Source organism: Anomaloglossus baeobatrachus, chromosome 7, assembly GCF_048569485.1.
Source record: "Anomaloglossus baeobatrachus isolate aAnoBae1 chromosome 7, aAnoBae1.hap1, whole genome shotgun sequence".
Lineage (NCBI taxonomy): Eukaryota > Metazoa > Chordata > Amphibia > Anura > Aromobatidae > Anomaloglossus > Anomaloglossus baeobatrachus.
The window spans coordinates 19,931,550-19,955,945 of NC_134359.1; the positions used below are offsets into that span (position 1 = coordinate 19,931,550).

At 48.3% G+C, this 24,396-nt stretch overlaps 1 protein-coding gene across 2 annotated transcripts in view; it reads right to left on the reverse strand.

Annotated features, from left to right (window-relative positions):
* Window positions 1–223: 223 nt before the first annotated feature.
* The window catches only part of LOC142244973 (autophagy-related protein 9A-like), a 137,709-nt gene continuing 113,536 nt past the window's right edge, over window positions 224–24,396 (reverse strand). Inside the window, exons 4-15 of one of the 2 annotated variants that reach the window (XM_075317122.1) lie at window positions 23,480–23,544; window positions 22,155–22,310; window positions 17,931–18,072; window positions 16,450–17,189; window positions 11,953–12,106; window positions 9,681–9,860; window positions 8,731–8,991; window positions 8,456–8,574; window positions 8,206–8,302; window positions 2,934–3,108; window positions 2,646–2,788; window positions 224–1,064 (exon numbers count right to left, since the gene is read on the reverse strand). In XM_075317122.1, the coding sequence (XP_075173237.1) occupies window positions 1,059–1,064; window positions 2,646–2,788; window positions 2,934–3,108; window positions 8,206–8,302; window positions 8,456–8,574; window positions 8,731–8,991; window positions 9,681–9,860; window positions 11,953–12,106; window positions 16,450–17,189; window positions 17,931–18,072; window positions 22,155–22,310; window positions 23,480–23,544 (2,238 nt within the window). In that variant the 3' untranslated portion in view covers window positions 224–1,058. Of the gene's footprint in view, window positions 1,065–2,639; window positions 2,789–2,933; window positions 3,109–8,205; window positions 8,303–8,455; window positions 8,575–8,730; window positions 8,992–9,680; window positions 9,861–11,952; window positions 12,107–16,449; window positions 17,190–17,930; window positions 18,073–22,154; window positions 22,311–23,479; window positions 23,545–24,396 lie in introns of those variants that run through there. The other variant, XM_075317123.1, reaches the window with a different exon arrangement.

The window sequence follows — 24,396 nt, forward strand, 5'->3', positions numbered from 1 at the left end:
AATGATTTATGCAATAAAGTGCTTTAAAAGGCAATTAAATTTGGAAAATTTAAAAATTTAAAAAGGATTTTTAAGTCTAGTTGCCCCTTTATCAGTATTTAATAAACCGGTTAATGTACTGTAACTAATCCAAACACCCAGCCCCCATCATCTCATTACATGTAGATTGGAAGAAGAAAAAAAAAAATGCAACCAATATTAGACATATACTTTACACTTTGCTTTACATTATTTTTTTATTGCTCATTACAGGGTTTATAAAATTGGTTTCCCGCTGTGGAGTAAACACACAAAAAAGCTTGACATTGCAGATAATCCTGTATATTATAAGATGGTTACTATAGTGGGTTTACACAGTGGACAGTGACGTTCATAGACGTCTGCAACGAATATTTTATCATTCTAAGCATCCAAGTGAAAAGATTTTTCCATGAAATCTACTATATGGTTTACTGTATACAGCTCCTATCCAGACCCATGTGTCTCCATGGTTACAGACTACAAACAAACCCTGGGTAGTCTGATCCCACAGACACCCGCTACTCCAGTGGATTTGTCTACAAAGTAGACAGTCGGGTGAGACTAATAAGTATGGAAACTATACAAAAAAAATGCTGCTAAAAAAGACCATTTCCCAGATGGCCTCATTTTCTATTTTTTATGCTTTGGGAGTGACTTAATATATGGTTGCCGCAGTCTTCATACGCTACAAAGTTTATGTATAGATGGGAATAGAAATCTTCTCTAGTGTAGAGATCCATTTTTTTTCCCTGATGTCACATATAAAAAGGAGAATTTTCTGCCGATTCTTCATCATCGCTTCTGCCTTGTAGAGGCCGCGCACTCACCCTCCATGGTGACGAGGACTCCCACAAAATCTGAGTGTCGACTGCAAATCCAGTCCAACCAGAACATAGAGTATAGAAAAGTATTTACAGACAGTGAAGACAATACAGAGCCAGACACGGACAGATTTACCCTCACCCCTGTACCCCACCCAAAAGAAAAGAAAAAAAGAGGAGGTTGGTAGACAGGGAAAAAAAACGAACACCATTCTTTTACACCTAAAGGGAAATAAAAAAAAAAAAAAAAAAAAAAATTAGAATCTTTACAATGACATCACATCATCGTGTGCGCTGTAGACTGGAGCGGCAGACAAATTATAATAAAGTGGGTTTTTTTATTTGTGTGAGGTGTGGGCTGATCTATAGGAGGCCATGTGGGGGCTCATACTGTATACAGAGGGCCGTGTGGGGGGCTCATACTGTATACAGAGGGCCGTGTGGGGGCTCATACTGTATACAGAGGGCCGTGTGGGGGCTCATACTGTATACAGAGGGCCGTGTGGGGGCTCATACTGTATACAGAGGGCCGTGTGGGGGCTCATACTGTATACAGAGGGCCGTGTGGGGGCTCATACTGTATACAGAGGGCCGTGTGGGGGCTCATACTGTATACAGAGGGCCGTGTGGGGGCTCATACTGTATACAGAGGGCCGTGTGGGGGCTCATACTGTATACAGAGGGCCGTGTGGGGGCTCATACTGTATACAGAGGGCCGTGTGGGGGCTCATACTGTATACAGAGGGCCGTGTGGGGGCTCATACTGTATACAGAGGGCCGTGTGGGGGCTCATACTGCATACAGAGGGCCGTGTGGGGGCTCATACTGCATACAGAGGGCCGTGTGGGGGCTCATACTGTATACAGAGGGCCGTGTGGGGGCTCATACTGTATACAGAGGGCCGTGTGGGGGCTCATACTGTATACAGAGGGCCGTGTGGGGGCTCATACTGTATATAGAGGGCCGTGTGAAGGCTCATACTGTATATAGGGGGCCGTGTGAAGGCTCATACTGTATATAGGGGGCCGTGTGAAGGCTCATACTGTATATAGGGGGCCGTGTGAAGGCTCATACTGTATATAGGGGGCCGTGTGAAGGCTCATACTGTATATAGGGGCCATGTGAAGGCTCACTGTATATAGGGGCCATGTGAAGGCTCACTGTATATAGGGGCCATGTGAAGGCTCACTGTATATAGGGGCCATGTGGAGGCTCACTGTATATAGGGGCCATGTGGAGGCTCACTGTATATAGGGGCCATGTGGAGGCTCACTGTATATAGGGGCCATGTGGAGGCTCATACTGTATATAGGGGCCATGTGGAGGCTCATACTGTATAGCCGGGGGAAAAGGGTCAGCACACTTAATTCTGCTCAATATTAAGTGATACAATTTGAAATAAAATATAATTAATCTTAATATCAAAGTTAGTCTCAGCCTATTTGTTCGGCCCTCCACTGCAGTCACGGTCTCATGTGGACCCTCAGGAATACGAATTGTCCACCCTCTGCCTTAAACAATACTTTTGTTATACGCCGATTTTTAGCACAATATACCGCATACAAGTGAAGTGAATTTAAAAAGGGGCTTGTAGAGGATGAGAAAAACATCCGATTTCTTCCAAAACCAGGTTTTTCCGGCCTCTATTAGTGGGTTGTGCAGTACCGTAGCCCCAGTCACTTCAGCGCAGCTGCAATACCAGACACAAACGCTACACAGGAGGGGGCGCTGGTTTTGGAAGAAAATAGCAGTGTTAGGACCATCGCTGTGGTGAGAAAATCTGAATAGGTGATAGCGTCAGACCTGAGTGTGCGGTGGCGGGAGCGCGTCCTCAGGACCCTCCTCTGGCGCAGGCTCGGGGTGACGGCTGCTTTGAGAGTCTGCACTCGTCTCACCCATGAGCGGCCGGGCTGTGCTAGACGGGGCGCTCTGCAGGGATCCATAATCTGTGGGGAGGAAAGAAGAGATGGCAAAATCAGAAATGTGACCGAAACCCGCCAGCTCATACTTGTACGGTGCAGATCTTGCGCATTTTATATAGGTGCGCCTTAATGAAATCCAATTGAAAGACTTTTTGTACAGACTTCATACCTGTCCTGGCACTGAATCTATGGGCACCGGTAGACGGCATCCTCTCCTCCAGTAGTACTGTGGACAGTGAGGGGGATCCGGCAGAGGCCGGCACGTCTGATGTAACAAGTCCGATCCCAGACACCTGATCCTGAGGAAGATGGACCAACGGCGCACGGGTGTTCTGCTGATGTAACTAGCAAAGAGCAGGAGAGAGGCCGGGATTAACCATTGCTCTGTACACATCAGTACAGATGGGGAGAGGGGAGTAGTAGAGCCATGTATGTTTGGAGAATTATGAGCAGTAGTGATGTATTCGGCTATGGTCTCACAATATGGTTTTTTTGCTGCCTTCGTGGTGAATTTATTTCATTATGTACTGTAGACAAGAGACGCAGCTTTTTTTTTTACTGCCAAGAGATCAGGTGTTGCAGAAACACAACATAGCAAAACTGCAGAGTGTGAACAAAGCCTTAGGGGTACTTTGCACGCTGCGTCATCGCTAGCAGATGCTAGCGAAGCTGAGCGCGATAGTCCCCGCCCCCGTCGCACATGCGATATCTTGTGATAGCTGCCGTAGCGAACATTATCGCTACGGCAGTTTCACACGCACTTACCTGCCTTGCGACGTCGCTCTGGCCGGCGACCCGCCTCCTTCCTAAGGGGGCGGGTCATGCGGCGTCACACGGCAGGCGGCCAATAGAAGCGGAGGGGCGGAGATGAGCGGGACGTAAACATCCCGCCCACCTCCTTCCTTCCGCATAGCCGGTGGAGGCAGGTAAGGAGATGTTCCTCGCTCCTGCGGCTCCATACACAGCGATGTATGCTGCCGCAGGAACGGGGAACATCGTATCTCCTATTGGTACAACATTATGAAAATGACCAACGCTACACAGATCACCGATTTACGACGCTTTTGCGATAGTTTATCGGCGCATCTAGGCTTTACACGTTGCGACGTCGTTACCGGCGCCGGATGTGCGTCACTTTCGATTTGACCCCAACGATATCGCAGTAGCGATGTCGCAGCGTGCAAAGTACCCCTTAGTGGACAATCAGTGATGTAATAGTGTAAAAGCTATTGTTAGGAACTAGTACGGTAGTAACGATGCAGAATAATTGTACTGTGATAGTGGTAATAGACAACATATAAACCTCCAAGCCCCTATAGGAGGAGAGATAATAGCTGCCATGGTGGTCTCAACATAGAAAACTATGAAGACAAAACAAAATCAACCACAAACTAGGGGGTTGTGTCACCAACACAAAGGCACAATAGTCAGTGCACTGGACAATGCAGCAACCATGACAGGCCGGCCTATTGGCGACACCTATACTATTAGATCAGGTGAGCTGCCCGACACCTCAATAATAAAAGGGGGTGGGGATAAAAAAAAATTATTATAATATATAAAGACTAGAAGGTGGCCCGATTCTACGCATCGGGTATTCTAGAATTTACGTATTGTGTAGTTCATGTATGATTTTTGTTATATAATATATATTATATATATATATATATATATATATATATATATATATATATATATATATATATATATATATATATATATATATATATAGATGTTGTTGTGTGTAGTTACCAAGTGTTTGTGTAGGGCGCTGTACATGTTCTGAGTGTCGCGGGGGGTGAGAGCGGTGTTGTATGTGTGTTGCGTTGTTTGTGGAGCGCTGTGTGTCTGTAGCGTTGTGTGTGTGTGTGTGTTGTGCGGTTTGTGTGTGTGTGGTGTATTTTGGGGGGAGGTATGTTTTGAGCAATGTGTGTGTTGTGCAGCATGTGCGTATATTTGTGTGTGCAGCGTTGTCTGTGTGTGTGGGTGTCTGTGTAGGGCGTTGTTTGTGATTCCTAGTGTGTGTGTGTTGTGCAGTGCGCGTGTGTGTGTGTGTTGGGGGGAGGTGTGCACCTCCCATCGTGCTCCATCCCCCATGCTGCGCACCCCCCATCGTGCTGCATCCCCCATGCTGCGCACTCCCAAACGTGCTCCATCCGCCATGCTGCGCACTCCCAAACGTGCTCCATCCGCCATGCTGCGCACTCCCAAACGTGCTCCATCCGGCATGCTGCGCACTCCCAAACGTGCTCCATCCGCCATGCTGCGCACTCCCAAACGTGCTCCATCCGCCATGCTGCGCACTCCCAAACGTGCTCCATCCGCCATGCTGCGCACTCCCAAACGTGCTCCATCCGCCATGCTGCGCACTCCCAAACGTGCTCCATCCGCCATGCTGCGCACTCCCAAACGTGCTCCATCCGCCATGCTGCGCACTCCCAAACGTGCTCCATCCGCCATGCTGCGCACTCCCAAACGTGCTCCATCCGCCATGCTGCGCACTCCCCATCGTGCACCATCCGGCATGCTGCGCACTCCCAAACGTGCTCCATCCGTCATGCTGCGCACTCCCAAACGTGCTCCATCCGTCATGCTGCGCACTCCCAAACGTGCTCCATCCGCCATGCTGCGCACTCCCAAACGTGCTCCATCCGCCATGCTGCGCACCCCCCATCATGCTCCATCCGCTTGGGAGTGCGCAGCATGCCGGATGGTGCACGATGGGGAGTGCGCAGTATGGCGGATGGAGCACGTTTGGGAGTGCGCAGTATGGCGGATGGACCACGTTTGGGAGTGCGCAGCATGGCGGATGGACCACGTTTGGGAGTGCGCAGCATGGCGGATGGACCACGTTTGGGAGTGCGCAGCATGGCGGATGGACCACGTTTGGGAGTGCGCAGCATGGCGGATGGACCACGTTTGGGAGTGCGCAGCATGGCGGATGGAGCACGTTTGGGGGTGCGCAGCATGGCGGATGGAGCACGATGGGGGGTGCGCAGCATGGCGGATGGAGCACGTTTGGGAGTGCGCAGCATGGCGGATGGAGCACTTTTGGGAGTGTGCAGCATGGCGGATAGAGCACGATGGGGAGTGCGCAGCATGGCGGATAGAGCACGATGGGGAGTGCGCAGCATGGGGGATGGAGCACGTTTGGGAGTGTGCAGCATGGCGGATAGAGCACGATGGGGAGTGCGCAGTATGGCGGATGGAGCACGTTTGGGAGTGCGCAGCATGGCGAATGGAGCACGTTTGGGAGTGTGCAGCATGGCGGATAGAGCACGATGGGGAGTGCGCAGCATGGCGGATGGAGCACGTTTGGGAGTGCGCAGCATGGGGGATGGAGCACGATGGGGAGTGCGCAGTATGGCGGATGGAGCACGTTTGGGAGTGTGCAGCATGGCGGATAGAGCACGTTTGGGAGTGCGCAGCATGGCGGATGGAGCACGTTTGCTCAGCCTCTCTCCTTCCAGCCTCCCTCAGCATCAGCCTCCCCCTCCCAGCCTTCCCCAAGATCAGCCTCTCTGCTCCCAGCCTCCTCCAGCACGCCGTGCTCCTATGCCGACACTCACCCACACCCGATCGCATCCACTCACCCACACAACCGATCGCATCCACTCACCCACACAACCGATCGCATCCACTCACACACACAACCGATCGCATCCACTCACACACACCCGATCGCATACACTCACACACACCCGATCGCATACACTCACACACACCCGATCGCATCCACTCACACACACCCGATCGCATACACTCACACACACCCGATCGCATACACTCACACACACACAGACACTGACGATATTGCACATACGCGCTGATACTCACAACATCCGGGGATATCACATGCTTCTGGCCATGTGATCCTCCGTCAGGTCCTGGAAGCTCACAGCACAGTATCGCCGCCGAGAAGCAAGCGATATCCCAGGATGTTGTGAGTATTTGGATGCGATGTGATGTGTGAGGTATGTGTGAGTGTGATCTGATTTGTGTGTGTGCTGTTATGTTATGTATGTTCCGCAGCTGCAGGACCTTGATGTGTGGATGCGATGTGATGTGTGTGTGAGGTGTGTGTGAGAGTGAGTGTGAGCCGGTGTACACTGGTAACTATGATACACATCGGGTAACTAAGGGACCTTAGTTACCCGATGTGTATAATGGTTACCAGCTTTCACGGCCTCCGTTAAGATCCCAGCATCGCAAGGTTATGTGTGGCGCTGCCGGGATCCTGACGGAGCCGGTGTAGAAGCAAGCGATATCCCAGCATGTTGTGATGTGTGAGGTGTGTGTGAGAGTGAGTGTGATCTGATGTGTGTGTACTCACCTGGGAATCGGAGCCCCGTGTCAGTTAGGCCAGAGCGAGCGTGCATTGCGTGAGGGGGGCGGGGCCTGCAGAGAGCCGGGGCAAGAGGCCAATCCGTGTGGGGGGGCGGGGCCATGGCGAGCCCAGCGGCCAATCAGCTTTGTGTCACCGTAAGGACACAATTTCGGAGCATGACAGACAGACAGATAGACAGACAGACAGAATAAGGCAATTATATATATAGATGTATGTATGTATGCATGCATGCTAAAATAATCCGCACCGTCGCATTTATAATCATAAAGTTTTGCACAGGCACCTCATGTGACTCAGGGAACGTCATAGACTAAGTTTTGACAAGAAAGTGTAACCCCGCGCTTTACAGTTACTCTAAAAAAAAAAAAAAAAAAAAACCTGCCTCCATTAAACTGAATGGAGCAGCGAGCAACAGGCTATTAATAGGAGCTATGATTAGTTGCTATAGGAACAAAGGCCATTTATAGTACAAGACGCTTATGTGTAAGGTAATAAGATGTCGGTGGAGAGACACAGATAGAGAGCCAGACAGATTAAAAGACACATGGGGAAAGACGAGAGAGACAGACACAGACTATCCCAGGCAACACAGGGGTACTACAGCTAATATTATATACTGTATATACACTTACACACAATGGAGATCTACAAGACAAATAACAGAAATAACAGTATAGATACAGACACCATGGTGCTGAAATGTACCGACAAACATTTCACCTAGCTTCATCATGAGTGTATGCATGCATGCATGCATGCGTGTATGCATGCGTGTATGCATGTGTATGTATGCACATATACTGCTGATAGCATCTAGAGAGAAGGACTGAGTCTAGACAGTTTTAGTCTTGGGAAACCTATGAGACCATCCCATTTGGGGTGAAACACCCACCGAGAGTCTGTACTTGGATCAAGTTTTTCGGACACCTGCAGGGGCCCGAACCGTGTAGGATTAGGTAAGTGCAATAGTACATTAGCGCATCAGTGCCATAGTGAGAACAGTAGTGTAAGCCTAGTGGACCAGTGCAGGAGTAAGATGCAGCGGTCGTAGTGCAGTATTCGGGATTTGCAGAATGCAGACTATAATTCTTACTTCATGCATGTACAGCGCGTGCAGACTCATCTCCATTGCGGCGTATTCAGAGCGGGTCACAGGGCCGTCCCATAAACTGCTTCCGAAGCCGACCCTACTGAGATCAAGGACATAACATTGAAGCACACAGAACTTTCCCATCAGATTATTCAACCTTAAAGGGGTCCATTATTTACTGACTTTGGGATGATCTCTCCAACCCACCGTACCCCTAAGTCCCCAGCTTTAGACTTCGGTACCCAGTTCTCACCTGCTGAGGATGGGATTCATGGAAAAGGACCGAGAAAGCACGGCCGACGCCACCTCTGATAAGTCAGAAACGTGTGCAGGTAACCCCGCCGGGGACGTGTTCATCTTCAGACTGCGGGGCTGAAACACAGAACAGGAGATTAACAGGTGCAGTAATTAAGGGCCGCACTCTGCTCCAAATATCGGCCCTGTAATTAAAAACCAAAAACCATGGGCTCTGGATATGAGAATTCAGTAGTGATAACAGGACGCAGTGCCCACTGGACACATAGGCACCTCAGACTCCGACTGCATAGACAACCTGGAGCCGTCCCTGGGGTCTCCTAGTCCACTGGGTGGTGTCGGTGTCACAGTTTCGCCGTCTTGCTGGATTTGCTTTCTCAGGTGCTCCAGAAATTCAGGCCGCCAGCTGGGATTAGTGATGGCGAAGTGAATGCGGGACAGCTCGGTCTTCCTATCCTCCGCTGGCTGATTAATTGATGTCTCAGTCTTACCAACTGTTGCCGACTGGTAATCGGAGCCCCTGGCAGACATCCTCTGTAAAAGGCAAATATACCCTGGGATTAGTATGTATATATGTGGTCAGGTAACCCAAGATAGCGCCGGCTTTACACGCTTCATCCATGGTGCACTTTTTGCAGCGATTTTCACCAGCAACATTTACAGCCATATTTAAATCTCTAGTACATTTTACACAAAATATGAAAACTTTGCTGAACAGTCTTCATTCCAAATCCTCCGCAGTTTTGTGCGCGCAGCACCTCTGCAAGCAAATTCCAAATGCAAATAGGCAACAAGTTAAAAGCAAAATGGCTGCAGCATCAGAATACACAATTTGCTCATATCCTCTAACCATGAAGACACCGGTATGTATTGGTGCAACCGTCACAAATGTGCAAAAAAATAATTTTTCAATATTATTGCAAGTTTTCTCCATTTTGTATTTTAGGTTTGGTTACACACCCTTCAGGTAATGTGTACATAAATACATAAAAAAGGGAAACTAAAGCCTTCAGCCCCATCTATTGCCCTCTGTTATCAGCCATTTTAGGCTGTAGTATCTTTCAACGTGGTGGGAATTCCAGACAACACCTCCTCCGTGATCATTACTTTATGTGAAATATCGCCAGTGTCGGCACCTGCAGAACATCTGTGCACAGAAGTGTAATGACCGCTGCTGACCGCACGTGGATATCCGGTGTTATATTATCGCGCTGAGCACTTACCGCAGGATCTCCAGGTCGCCGGACGTCCAATTGTGCAAAGGAACAGATGTCTCCGACTCCCACCACTTCGACTGTTGATTCTCGAAAAAAGTCGATGATCTCCAAGGACTTTGGGCGCAGTTGGAATATCAGCACCAGAGGCGTCAGCAGCGGACTCAGGAGCGCCTCCAGAACAAAGACCTGCACATAGAACGGCATGGTGAAAGTGGGGACCACTAGACCTGAAGGTAACAGCAGTCACTGGACACAAAGGTGGAGAAATATGCATTCATAGTGATGAGCAGGCACTACCATGCTCGGGTGCTCAGTACTGGTAACTAGTGATGAGCGGGCACTACCATGCTCGGGTGCTCAGTACTGGCAACTAGTGATGAGCGGGCACTACCATGCTCGGGTGCTCAGTACTGGCAACTAATGATGAGCGGGCACTACCATGCTCAGTACGCGTAACTAGTGATGAGCGGGTGTCGCGGGCAGAGGAGGGGACGCTGCGCTCTCCCACTGCTCGGGTCCGGCCGCCGCTGTTGCTGCGGCTGCTACTGCTCGGTGGTGGCTCGAGCGGTGGGCCGGATCCCGGGGACTCGAGCGGCGCTCCTCGCCCGTGAGTGAACAGGGGGGTTTTGGATTGATTGTGGGGATTTATTGTCCGTGACGCCACCCACGGTTGTGGTGATAATGGTGACACCACCGCTGCTCTGGACGGGGATCCCGGGAGCGGTGACTGGGAGCAGCTTTGTTGTTAGTTCTCCCCTCCGTGGGTAGGGGGTTGGTTGTCCCGGGGCCCGGTGATGGGGTGGGGATGGATGACAGGCGGGCCGCGGGGCCTGATGAGGTGCAGGGGCAGCGCTGTGCCGCACGGCACGGAGGTACTCACTCAGCCCAATGATGAGGACACAGTTCACGGTAAAACAAGCGGCTGGATGGACGGGTCCCTCGGACGGCTGCGGTGTTGTTGCTCCCTGCAGGTTAGCGGTGACTGTCTTTTCCCTACACCTACGCTGTCTGTACGGTTCCAATGGGTTCCCACCGGTAACCCGCTCTCCGACTTGGATATGGGCCGGAGGAGCCCCTTTTGCCCGCAGGCACTGGCCCTGAGAAACTGTTGCCTTGGCGGTGGCGGTGTCTCTCACTGGGTTGGACTGTTGCCTTCTGTCGGGACTTGACTGTTTGGAAACCCAGGAGGTCCCCTTCACTAACGGATTCGGCAAATTCACGGCGACTCCTAGCCTTGCCGGGGTCCGAAAAGCCCCTGCCACTGGTGCTGGCTTCTCTTTGTGCACCGGTCCAGTACCGCCGGGCCACCGCCCGTCCACGGTCCTTACGGTAGACTCCAATCAGCCACTCCTGCAGACGGTCACCACCGTCTGACAACCTTGCTGTTCTCTCCGGGCCACACACCCGGACCAACTTCAGGCTGCTCTTTTACTACTGTCCTCCTTCCACTTTCACTTCTCAAACTGTCCTCTCGCCTCTCCAAAACTAATCTGCCTGGTCTTCCCGCCTCCAGGACTGTGTACTCCTCGGTGGGCGGGACCAACCGCCTGGCTCCACCCCCTGGTGTGAACATCAGCCCCTGGAGGAAGGCAACAAGGGTTTTGCGTCTGGCTTAGATGTGCCTGCTGGGAGTGTGGGGTGTGTGGGTGTTCTCTGTGGCCCCTGGCTTGTCCAGGGTGCCACACGGGCACTACCATGCTCGGGTGCTCAGTACTGGTAACTAGTGATGAGCGGGCACTACCATGCTCGGGTGCTCAGTACTGGTAACTAATGATGAGTGGGCACTACCATGCTCGGGTGCTCAGTACTGGTAACTAGTGATGAGTGGGCACTACCATGCTCGGGTGCTCAGTACTGGTAACTAGTGATGAGTGGGCACTACCATGCTCGGGTGCTCAGTACTCATAAGTAGTGATGAGCGAGCATGCTCAGTACTTGTAACGAGCAGGTCAGACACTTGGATGGCCATGACTTGAGTGCCAGGCATACTGAGTCTATGGGGAACTCAAGCATTTTCTAGGAAGATAGAGTTCCCCATTGACTGATGCTCTATCCTCGAGTTGCACCCGTCCACCTTTTCGTTTCGAGTACCTGGCGAAGCTTGATAATGCTCACTCACCACTACTCATTAACCTTTGCTCATAGACAAGTGTGGAGTCTAGGACAGGACACCAAACCACCTCCATGATCAGAACATACATGTATACACGACACCGCAGCCTTTATCCTCCTGCCTATGCAGAATCGTATTCATGCAATCTGCCTGGATATCACTCACCGCCTTGTACTGGAAAAGTTGTGCAAACTCTCGCCGCGTCTCCTCCCAGTTGGCCTTCTCCTGCCAGCGGTCGGGCATGTAGTGAATATGGGCCAGAATCTCCTTCATAAGCTGCTTCGGACAGAAAACCAAGTGCTGATCAGGGATGAACGACCTGAGGAATAGAGAGGACAGAGATTATGGGAAATTATAGAGATTAGATAATAGATTTTATAGAATAATGCAACGGTCTCAGACCATAAAAAGGATTGTACCAGAGGAATATAATTGTGTAGAAGTACGAGAAGAGGCGCCAGATTTTTCCAAACATCTGCAATCCTCCAATGCATAGAAATGTTTTGCACACTTGACACAAGTTACTGATTAGAAACTCCCCCTCCCCCTCCCCCCCAAAGCGCTGCCTGAGGTCGCCAACATGTGCGAGCGCCGCCTGATTCCACCGTCCTGCCATGTTCTCTTCTAATGTGAGACAGAAGCGACATGACCAGGATCAGACCACTCCGGTGTCAGTAAAGCATGTAACTGTATGAGGTGGGCAGATTGCCCCACTCCTACCGAGTGTATACTGCAATATATATATATATATATATATATATATATATATATATATATATATATATATATATATATATATATATATATATATAAAATTATATTGCAGTATACACTCGGTATATACACACACATATACTCACACACACACACATACACACATACACACATACACACATACACACATACACACATACACACATACACACATACATACAAACTGTACTATCCCAGGCAATGCCGGGTACGAACGGTCTCTCTCTCCCAGTCTGACTCTTTCCCCGTCTGCCTCTGTCTGTCTCTATCCCCGTGTGTCTGGCTCTTTCTGTCTGGCTTTTTTTTTTCCTATTTGTTTGTCTGTCTCTTTCCTTGTCTGTATCTGTCTGTCTCTCAGTCTGTGTCTGTCTCAGTCTCTCCACCGACATCATATTACCCAACACATAAGCTTGTTATACTATGACTGTCCTTTGTTCCTATAGCAACCAATCACAGCTCCTATTAATAGCCTGTAGCTCACAGCTCCATTCACTTTAATAGAGGCAGGTTTTTTGGAGTGTAACTGTAAAGCACGGGGTTAAATTTTCTTGTCAAAACATAGTCTATGACGTTCCCTGAGTCACATGAGGAGTCTGTGCAAAATTTTGTGATTGTAAATGCGACGGTGCAAATTCCTTTAGCGGACAAACATACATACACTCAGCTTTATATATTAGATACTAGCTGTAGTACCCGGCGTTACGCGGGATAGTAACTGTCTCTCTCCCAGTCTCAGTCTGTGTGTCGCTGTCTGTCTGTATTTGCATCAGTCTGTCTCAATCTCTGTATCTCTGTCTCTTTGCCCGGCTGTCTGTCTTTCTGTCTCTCTCTATCAGTCTCACCACCGACATCTTTTTACCTCACACATAGGCTTCTTATACTAACAGTTTATTTTGTTCCTATAGCAACCACTGACAGTTGCTATTTATAGCCTGCCGCTCCCAGCTCCATTCAGTTTAATGGCTGCAGGATTTTTGTAGAGTAACTTAAAGCACAGGGGTTAAATTTTCCCGCCCAAAGTCTATGACATTCCCCGAGTCACATGGAGTGCAAAATTTCGTGATTGTAAATGCGACTGTGCGGATTCCTTTAAAACACACACACACACACACACACACACACACACACACACACACACACACACCACACCGAGCTTTATATATTAGATGTGTATCCTATTGTGTCTTGTTCTAGAATATGTTACAGTTCCTGAGCAATATTGAATTTTGTCATATAGGGTGTAATATGGTCTTTTATTGTGGGGAAATATTATATTGTCATTATGTAATGCATAAGAAGGTTTCAAGGTAAGATTTAGTGAAACGTAAGGCCCGAGTGTGCAGGAGGTGGTAGCTCTATGGAGTGTTAGCAAGGGGGGGGGGGGGGGGGTTCTGTGCAGGTGTTAGCAGGCCGGATAGGGATACTGTGGTATATAGGAGACGGAGCACAGTGAGAGGAGCAGAGAGATGGTTAGGCAGACAGGCAAAAGGAGCATAGGGGTTCTTGGGACTAACGAGCTCTGTTTCTGATCTGCCCAGGACTCGAGGCCTCCTCCATTTGTAAGCCACAAAGGCAAGATACAGGGAACGCAGAAGTCAGACTCGCCTGCTAGAGGCCTACTACCCAGAGCGAGGGCTGGACGGAAGGTTACTCCATAGACCAGAGGCCGCAGGACAGTGACACAGGAGGAAAGGGCCATGTCTGTCCAGGAAAGTCTGTTATGAAGGCATCTCTCACGAAGATCAGATAAATAAAGAAGTTGGAGTTAAAAAGGAAATGGTTTCTGTGATGTGTTGCCCAACGACATCTATGACAGTGACCGGTGGCGGACGAGCCGCCGAAGACGCAAGCAAGTGTCGCACCCCCCGGCCGAAGCGGAAGACATGCACAACACCAGATTAAGGAAGGAGAGTGGAGCCCTGTCGGACATCACCCGACTCCCCCTTCATAACCATGAACATGCAAGAGGGCTGTGCTGGGCTAACAGTCCCGACATTTCAGAACAGTTTGGAAAAATAGGGCACTTTTTTGTCCTGTGTTAAATAAAAAAAAAAAAAAAAAACGACAACAACTCACACCAACTTTGTCAACGGGATGTACCCGCATTCACCAGTAATTGGAACCAAAACGTCTCCTTGCCGCCCAGCAGAGACGATAGGAACCTTTATCTCGGGGATAGCTTCCAAAGATGGTGTGACGCATGCCGGTCAAAGAACTGGAAGACACAGACTGAAGAGACCTCTGTGCAAAACCATCACATGGACCCTTTACGGTCCAATAGCTCCTCATGATGCACCTGCTTTGGAGGTAGAGATAGGCCTCCTGATCTCAGACTCCTGTGTGGTGGTGTGACGCCCCTGGCCTATCAGGTCGTCACAGGGTATTGTACAATCTGCCCTCCCGTGCAATATCCACCTCCTCCTTGGTTTAGGGTCCCTAATTATATGGTGTTGCCTACAACAGCTAATAAAATCCTAGGTACGCTCCATACCACAGCCACCAGTGGATGGCCTGAGTGGAATAGGGTCGCCCACTTGCGGGGGGGTTGGTTAAGGGGAGGTCAGTGTAGTGTCGGAAGTGAAGGAGAGAGGAGGTCAGGAGCCGGGCTCCTTGGAAGTAACTAGGTAGCAGACGGTGGTCTGGGCCTAGTAGGAGCTGGACCCCCAGTCGCAGGGAATCGTGACAAGGGACACGGAACTGTCGAGGAGGACAGCCAGTGGTCTTGTACCATCACCGGTCTGGGACCAGGGCACGATGGGGGTACGTGGACTCTAGGTCAGGGAGTAGCTTCAGGCAACCTGACAATTTACCCGACGAGAACGGAGCCTTCAAGATCCGCTCTCCACCCGCTCCAAAAATCGCGGTACTAGTGCAACGAGGTGGGACTTTCCACCAAAATGGTCTAGAAAATTCCAAGCGTGAACCCTGAGAGCAAGCTCCCACAGCTAGCCACACTGAGGAGCGGGACCCGACTAGTTCTATACTACATGGACCAACAGAAGTTAACTCAGTGCCAGGAGCAAGGTCACAGATCACCAGGCAGCACCATCGGTGACAGGACCCAAACTAGCTCCTTTCAGTGGCAGCGGTGTCCAGAACTTTGGTTTATCCAGTTGTCAGTGTCAGCTTTTTGGACCGAGTGAGTACGGAAGTGACCCCCTTCGCTTCCCACGACACTCCCCGAACACCATCACCGAGTTCCGGGGCATTCCCCCTACCCGTGGAGGGTCTTAACATCCGGCTGAACCACTCCATCGCCCCTGGGTACTCCCAACTGCAACGGTGGTACTCCACACTACCACACACCACGGGTGGCGTTACAAACTCTAAACACAGTCCCCTGTAAATACCCCCTTCATTTGAGTGGCCGCACGACCCCCAGGTCCGGATGCCCCTCGAGCCACCGCGGATCCGGTTCTGAGTAGCCTGGCTGCTGACACGGGGGTGGCACAGGTTGCACCAATGATATGTCCGCCCATGGGTCAAAGTGTCACAGACAGTAAGGAAAAGAAGAGCTGCCTGCATCCCAGGATCAGGGGACACAGCAGACCACCCATGCAAAATTGGAGAGATGAAGAAGCAAGAGATGGGCCGTGACTGCCTCAAGGAGACAGCAAAGTGGTTAGTTGTAGGAAAAGACGTTGTGCAGGACACTAGAACCAAGGCCTCCCTCCTAAAGATCATGTGCAAGCAGGAGTGGAGAAGAAGATGCAGGTCCAGTGACAGTCATGGTCACCCATCCACCGGCATCTTACATGTAGATGCCCATGGTCTTGCAGATGTGCTGTGGGACTTTGCAATTGCACATCGCGAATAAGTTACATGGAACCCCCAATAAATCAAAAGGCTGTAAATTAAGTAATCTGTGCTCCTTGCCCCACAATCTTCCCCGGTAAAGTCAGTGCTGACCTGCAGACCATCACGACCACTCCCAGGAGTGTAATCGCGCTCAGCACGTGCGCCACCGCCAGCACATCTTCATCGTAGACCACGAGCGCCATCAGCACTGCCAGGACGGACCCGGCCAGGAATCCTATGTGTTTGGCCACCACAGCCAAGAGCGGAGAGTAGAAGCAGCTCATGTATCTGCAGGCCGGCTTGTAGGCTCGGTTCAGCCTGGCCTGCAGCTGATGATCCATCTCATTGAAGTGGCGGACATAGTAGCGTCCGTACAGGGACCACTGTCTGACTCCGAGGCTCCCAGGATTTCTGTGCAGGACCTCTGTGTATTTGAAAAAGACATGCAGGATCTCCCAGATGAGGACAAGCGGGCAGAGCACCAGATTGGCGAGTCCTATCCAGAGAATGTGCCGAGAAAGCTTCTCCGCCAGCTCCAGACGCTTTTCTTTCCGCTTGTACTCGGGCTTTAAACGCCAGCCATCCTGGAAGAAGCAGCCGTAGCCCCAGAAGAAAAGGAGCTGAAAGTTGTACTTTAGGCTGTTGGGGTAGAATACTGTATCGCCCAGCAGGGGGAGCCGGTGCTTCAGGGGCAGGAGGTTCTTATTGACCATGGCCACCAGGTAGTTCTTGAAGCGCAGGATTCGGTGGGACACATCCAGTTCTGACCACTTCTTGTTGGTCTGATGTTCATTCTGGAATTGGACGATTCTGCTCTGGATTTCCTCCCAGGTGTAATAAAGGAGATTAGCCTGAAAAATAAAAAAAATTAAATAAAAATCATCATTTGCAAGGAAATGAAAACACGTGGATCCTCTTAAAGGGCTGTTTCCATTTGGGAATTTAGTCACATATCGATGAGACATGCCAAATACGTAAGAGATACGGATCTCGGTGGTGGGACATCAGAGGACAGGAGCAATTTCCAGACTCTTAGGAATGGAGGGGCATCTGCTCATTTGCAGTTAACACCATTATTTTTTCAGGAGGTCCAAAAACTGTCAAAAGCCACCGCATTGCAGCTATAAGTCCCCTCACTGGCAGCCAGACTGGTTTGTCAGGTCTCCGCAAGGAGAATAGTCTACCCCGTGGTCCCCACTATAGCTTCTCATACAGCCAGATCAGATCCCATACTTTGCACTGACGAGGGGCAATCACCCCGAAACACCGTATCTACAGATTTGGGTTCTGATCTGGTATAAATCCTTAATCATATGAAAAGGCTTGTTAAAAGGCCACTTTTGACTTGTAGGATTACTATTTCCTATAGGTGGCGCTAGAGTTTGTCTCCTTCCTCCTTGGAGAGACAATTTGAAAAACCACCACATAAATTTACCCTTGGTATTGCTTGTATTGGCATACGCCGATATTGTGCATTGATCCGTGCTACATTATTGTCCCTTACTATGTGGACAGGGGGGGTGGTGACTCCACCATGGGCTGAGTGCGGTAAAACCGGGGCACAAAGGGATATTTTTGGTCAAGTTACGCACCATAGTAATCCCCAAAGTCTTGGTGTAAAAGTTGTAGATCTCCCAGTAGCCGCAGATATTGTAAATAACCCTGATGAGTCTGTGGATCCAGAAGACGCCGGCGATGACCAGAAGACCCAGGAGGAACCAGTGCGCCTCAATTCTGGAACACAAAGCAGAAACGAGCGAATATGTGAGTTGCAAGTACAGTGGGGTCATGTGCGGGGGACATTGGCCCTTGTCCTGGGCACCAGGTTCTTTGTTGGCATGCTCACTGTGCACTGAACTACAATTTTCTTGGAGGCCAGGGAACAAGATGAGTAAAGCAGTGAGTGCTGCAGGTTCCTATGCAGAGCGCAGCAGTCAAAATAGATTTGTGCTATGCTCTGCATAGGCAATGAGGGAGATGACAAAGCTTACAGTGTGGTAAAGTTAGCTTTGTCATCTTGGTCTCTGCTTACGTAGAGCACAGAAGTGAATGAAAACCCCACCTCCGCTGCTGCGCTCTGCTCAAGCAACAGACTACAATATGGGATTGCAATGGCTGCAGCCGATTTCCCAGACCTTTGTACAAGAGTTTACCTGGTAGCAGCACAGCCTCATAAGGTGAGCACAATACCTGATGACTAATGGTTTGGAAATTATTATTCACTAAATATATATATATATATATATATATATATATATATATATATATATATATATATATATATATATATATATATATATATATATATATATATATATATATATATATATATATATATATATATATATATATATATATATATATATATATATATATATATATATATATATATATATATATATATATATATATATATATATATATATATATATATATATATATATATATATACACACATATATACATACACATATATACACACACACACACACACACACACACACACACACACACACACACACACACACACGAGGGCCCTGTATATTTTTTTCATTAGGTATAAATATTAAAAAAGGTATAAGAGAAAAACAAAAGAAAAAAAAGAAAAACAACTTACTGTATCTACATTTTTACATAATCTTTTGAACCATTAATAGAGTTAGGATTAAGGATATCATTTGCACTAGGGTTAGGGATAGTGCAATGTGTAGTGCTGGGGATAGGGTTACGCTTAAGATCAAGGTAAAATAGTTATGTAAAAAAACAGAAAAATGTAAAAAAAAAAAAAAGAAGGAAAAGAACAATTGAAATGAGGTTATACCCCGAGAGTCAGTGCTGGTTCTGCACGTATTTATTAAGGGTGTACAAAATGGGATTATTAGATTTGCTTCTACTTTTGCAGATGACACCAAGGTAATGCCGTCTATGGAACATGTCCAAAACTTTACAGGTTGACTTGAACAAACAGTTTGGGAATTTGACAGCTATGGAGAAATTAGTGCATATAGGCACAAAACCTGCAAACACCAAGTGTTCAAGGGGAGTAAAACTAGGAGAGACACTTGTAGAGAAGGATCTGGGAGCACTTCTAGATCAAGACCGCAGAAGAGCTTCTAAAGGGGGCTTTACACGTTACGATATCGTTAATGTTTGGTCGTCGGGGTCACATTGTTAGTGACGCACATCCGGCGTCATTAACAATATCGCAGCGTGTGACACTGACCAGCGACCTTAAAAATGGTGAAAATCGTTCACCATGGAGAGGTCGTCCCAAACTCAAAAATCGGTAAGGGTTGTTTAGCGTTGTTGTTCATCGTTCCTGCGGCAGCACACATCGCTATGTGTGACACCGCATGAGCGAGGAACGTCTCCTTACCTGCCGCCGGCCACAATGCGGAAGGAAGAGGTGGGCGGGATGTTTACATCACGCTCATCTCCGCCCCTCCGCTTTGATTGGCCGGCTGCTTAGTGACGTCGCTGTGACGCCGAACGTCCCTCCCCCTTGAAGGAGGGCTTGTTCGGCAGTCACAGCGACGTCGCCGACCAGGTAAGTACGTGTGACGCTGCCGTAGCGATAATGTTCGCTACGGCAGCGATCACAAACAATCGCATGCGTGACGGGGGCGGGTACTTACACGCTCGATATCGCTAGAAATTGCTAGCGATATCGCTACCGTGTAAAGCCCCCTTAAGGCCAGCATGATATCATCAATTGTTGAGAGTCACGGATTAGTGGGACAGGGAGGGGATCCATCTCAGATATCTATCTATATATCTATCTCTCTCTGGATCACCATTCAGAACAAGACATGTATTTATTTTCTTAAAGTGTTTTTTTTTTTTAATTACATTTTTTTAAAATTACAAAAAAAAAAAAAAAAAAATACTAAACACTTTAAAATAAATACATTTCTTGTACTGAGTGTTGATCCAGTGAATCAATCAACACTCATGATCAGAAGGGAATAACCTTGTTTTCAGGGTGGATTGGGTAATGCATGGTGGTTGTGCAGGCTCCCCATCACTTTAACCTTTAGTTGAACATGATAGACAGGTCTTTTTTTTTTTTCTCTTCAATTATGTAACTAATGTGGACATTTTTTAAATTTTTATGTAATATTTCAGAAAATACAAACAAACAAAAAAACCAAACACCAAAATTATAATTGTACCAGTGTGACAATACATGAGATGGGGGAGGGGGAAGCGATGTTCAATTCCAGAGAGGTGGAAGGTGTAGAGATTGCCGATGGGTGAAAAATCCTTATCTTAGGCCTCCAACACACATCAGTGAAAATCACGCACGTGCCGCGAGACACGTATTTTCCCTGCGTGTTGCGTGCAGGTAAGTACGTGTCTCCGGTACGTGTGGGCCACGTGTGTTCTCCCGTGTGCTATCCGCAATAACAGATGGAGAACCGGTAATTTGCATACTCACATGGTCCTTGCTGCTGTCCGTGGTGCTGATCTTTGGTCTCCGGTCCTGCCGTCTCCCCGCTGCTGCTGCTGCTTCCGGCCGCAGTGAAGTGAATATTAAATGAGCATAATGAGCGGCAACAAGTGGCAGCAGCGGCAGAGACAGGAGAAGGAGAGTAAAGATTATTTATTTTTTTTTTTTCTCTGACACGTCAGTTTTCTCCGTTGCGTGTCACACGGGACCACATCCTCACTACATCCGTGTGGTACGGGTGCGGGCAGTGTGACACCCGTGATGCCGGAGAAAATGTGGACATGTCGAGCGTGTTTGAAAACGCACACGTTCCATGTGGCTTTACACGTGTGTGCGCCTGCTACCATAGGGTAGCATTGGTGTACGTGTCTCCGTGCCACCGGTATGTACAAAAACGTACGTGTGTGTGTGTGTGTGTGTGTGTGTGTGTGTGTGGCCTTAATCAGTCACACGCAATACACGCAAAGATATAATAAATAACATTAAAAAAAAAAAAAAAAAAAAAAAAAAGCAAAGACACAAAAAGAAAAATTAAAATGTCCCCCCTCTCATCATCATCATCATAATAAATAAATAAAAAAAAAATAAAAAATAAATAAAATAGACAGACAGACACCCCCCCCATGGCACCACTGTTTACCTGCCCAGGTCACAAACACTAATGCACTGACCGTGGCCTCTTGATAAAGGCGGAGGAAACACAGGTGCAAATGTTACAGCCTATAATTCATGGAGGGGGGAGGGGGGGCTGCTTAGTATTGCGATTGCACCCAGATGAGGCCTCTATAGGGCGCTGGTCACACAACCTATTGATACCGCATATATTTTTTTTACATTTTTTTGCACAGGAGATCTTTATGCTAGTTGGGCTTGTAAACCAGGGGTCTGTCCCGATGGGGAGCACTTGTATGGTGCTGGGCAGCTGCTTAATCTGATAGTATAGGTTTCACTAATGGGCTGTCCATTTCATGTGTGTGAACAGCGCCCTATTTGTGGTCAATATTAATCAATCGCCCCTTGGGGGGCAGTGGTTTTCTCATCAGTATTTTGCGCCTGCGCTGCCCCCACCTTTATCAGGGGGCTCCCGCATCCTGCAGGTGCCTGTGACTTGGCCAGGTAAATACTGGTGCCCTTATTTTTTTATTTTCTTTCCCCACCCCCCCCTTTTTCTCCTCTTCACTTTTTCTTCCCCCCTTTTTCAAGTCGGGGCCTAGGTTATACCACCCACGCGATGCCACAGTGCAGCCTCCAGCATATCTGAGCCTATAGACATAAAGCTCCATCACTGTAACATACAAAGTTCTGAAACTTTTGAACAAGCTTTATTGGCTATTAGACCATAGAGTGGAGGGAACATTGTACTGACCGGTGCCTGCAGACTCCGGGGGGCAGGAAGGCGTCCGGCACCGCCACCTTGTTGCTTTCATTGTGACTGTGATTCTCCATCTTGTTTGCAAAAAGAACGTGATAATCCACACAACTCACCAGGACGGTGCTGAAACTGACGATGAAGAAGAACTGCCTGCGAAGGAAGGAACCAGGTAACCAGAGGCCACCGAGCAAAGTGCAGGAAAATCCCCCAAACCGCTGAAAAAGGAGTAGGCCCCTTTCACACATCAGTTTTTTGTCGTCAGACACAATCCGTCAAATTTTGAAAGAACGGATCCGGCGACTGATGCCGCTGGATCCGTTTTTCTCTCATCGACTTGTATTAGCGATGGATTGCGACAGATGGCCTCACGTTTCATCCGTCGTTCGAGGGATGCATTGAAAATTCTTTGTCCATCAGACGGAGACAACGGACAAAGTAACATTTTTTGTCTATGTCGCAAAATCGGACAGCGACGGATCTATCGCCATCTATCGTTTGGTAGAATGGAAGCCTAAGGGCGCAGGATCCGTCGTCATCCGTTAAATGATGGAATCCAGGGACGGATTCCATTTTTTTGAAACTGAGCATGCTCAGTTTCAAAACAGATCTGTCGAAAAACAGAAGAAACGGATGAAAAAAATGAATGCGACTGATCCGTTTTTTCACCGATCCGTCGCATCAGTTTTTCCAACGGATTGTGACTGAAGGCAAAAAACTGATGTGTGAAAGGGGCCTAAGTCTGTGTGCGCCAGTTGCCGAATTTCATGCTTTTCATGCGTCCTGCGTCCCCGCCACAATCTATATAGATTGTGCAAATTCCATCCGCACGTTGCTTTTTAGATCGCAGCGTTTTGTATGCTGTCAAAACGCTCCGTTCAAAGAAGTAACGTCACTTCTTTCATGCGTTCTGCATGCTTTCTGCACTCTGTCAATGGGAGAGGCAGCATCAAGAACACACGAATCCTGCAGCAATTCTGCAGACACCAAACTGTCAGAACGCAGCTTTTCAGCTGCGTTCTGATTCGCACAAGCAGTGACTTTACGCTGCGGTGCAGAATGCACTCACGTGCGCACATGGCCTAAGAGGTTGCACAATGCTACCAAATGGTGCCGTCCAGGAGGACATTGCATAGCGTGAACATAGTTTTCCTATAACCAGCCTCCTTTTTTCATACAACACCCCAACTATTCTTTCTGCAAAAGTCTCCTAAACCCTGGATTTCAGAAGATTTTGCAATGGCTAGGAAGATTGGACAACATGTCCTGGAATCCAGATGGTCGCCCATTTCTCCAGGCAAGTATGGGTTAAATATACTCACAATAACTCTGAGATCTCGCCGATCAGCGTGCTGGTGAATCCGTTCTTCTGGTGCAAGTTGTAAACCTGAAGGGTCAGTGATAAGGAGGATACACTAACACAAGGGGAGAATAATATGCTGCGCTGACACATTGTAACAAACGCCCATCTGAGCTGAAACACAGAAGCAGCACAAGCCCTTTCACAGCTGATACATTGTAACAAACTGGTGCAGGAGAGGATTTCAGTATCGAAATGTAAGGCTCTGTTCACATGTTGTGTAATCCTCTGTTAGGGTACGCTCACACGAGCGTGAAAATCGGACGAGAGCAATGCGAGAAATTCTCGCATTACACTCGGATCAATGTTATTCTATGAGTGCGAGCTGTTGGTCAGATTCTGGATGCGAGAAAAGCGGCAGCATGCTGCGTATTCATACGTAAAACGTCTCTGACTCGCCAATACAAGTCTATGGGTGCGAGAAAAAAACGGACGTCACACGGACCATCCTAGTGACATCCGTTTTTATGAATACAATTCTATCATGTAGCATAGAACACTGTAAATGTTCATGTTATTGACTGTAAATGACTAATAGCTGCTGAGAAAAAAACGGATTGCACACGGACAGCACACTGACAGCACACTGAGAGCACACTGATGACAAGTGAGAAAAATTCATCCGACTCTTGCAAACGAGAATGGGACCGTTTTTTATTACGTTCGTGTGAGTCCAGCCTTAGAACAGATCTCTTGGCCAAAAAGTTCAGCAAACACCACTTTTTTTGTCTGTTAAAACTAATTTCAGCCGGATCCGTTTTCATTTTCTACATCCTGAAAATGGAGGTGGCTCTACATGAATTTTCCCCAAAAAAAATAAAACAAAAAAGTTGTTTTTTTGTTTTTTTTTTTATCATTAATCTGTTTAATAATGTTATA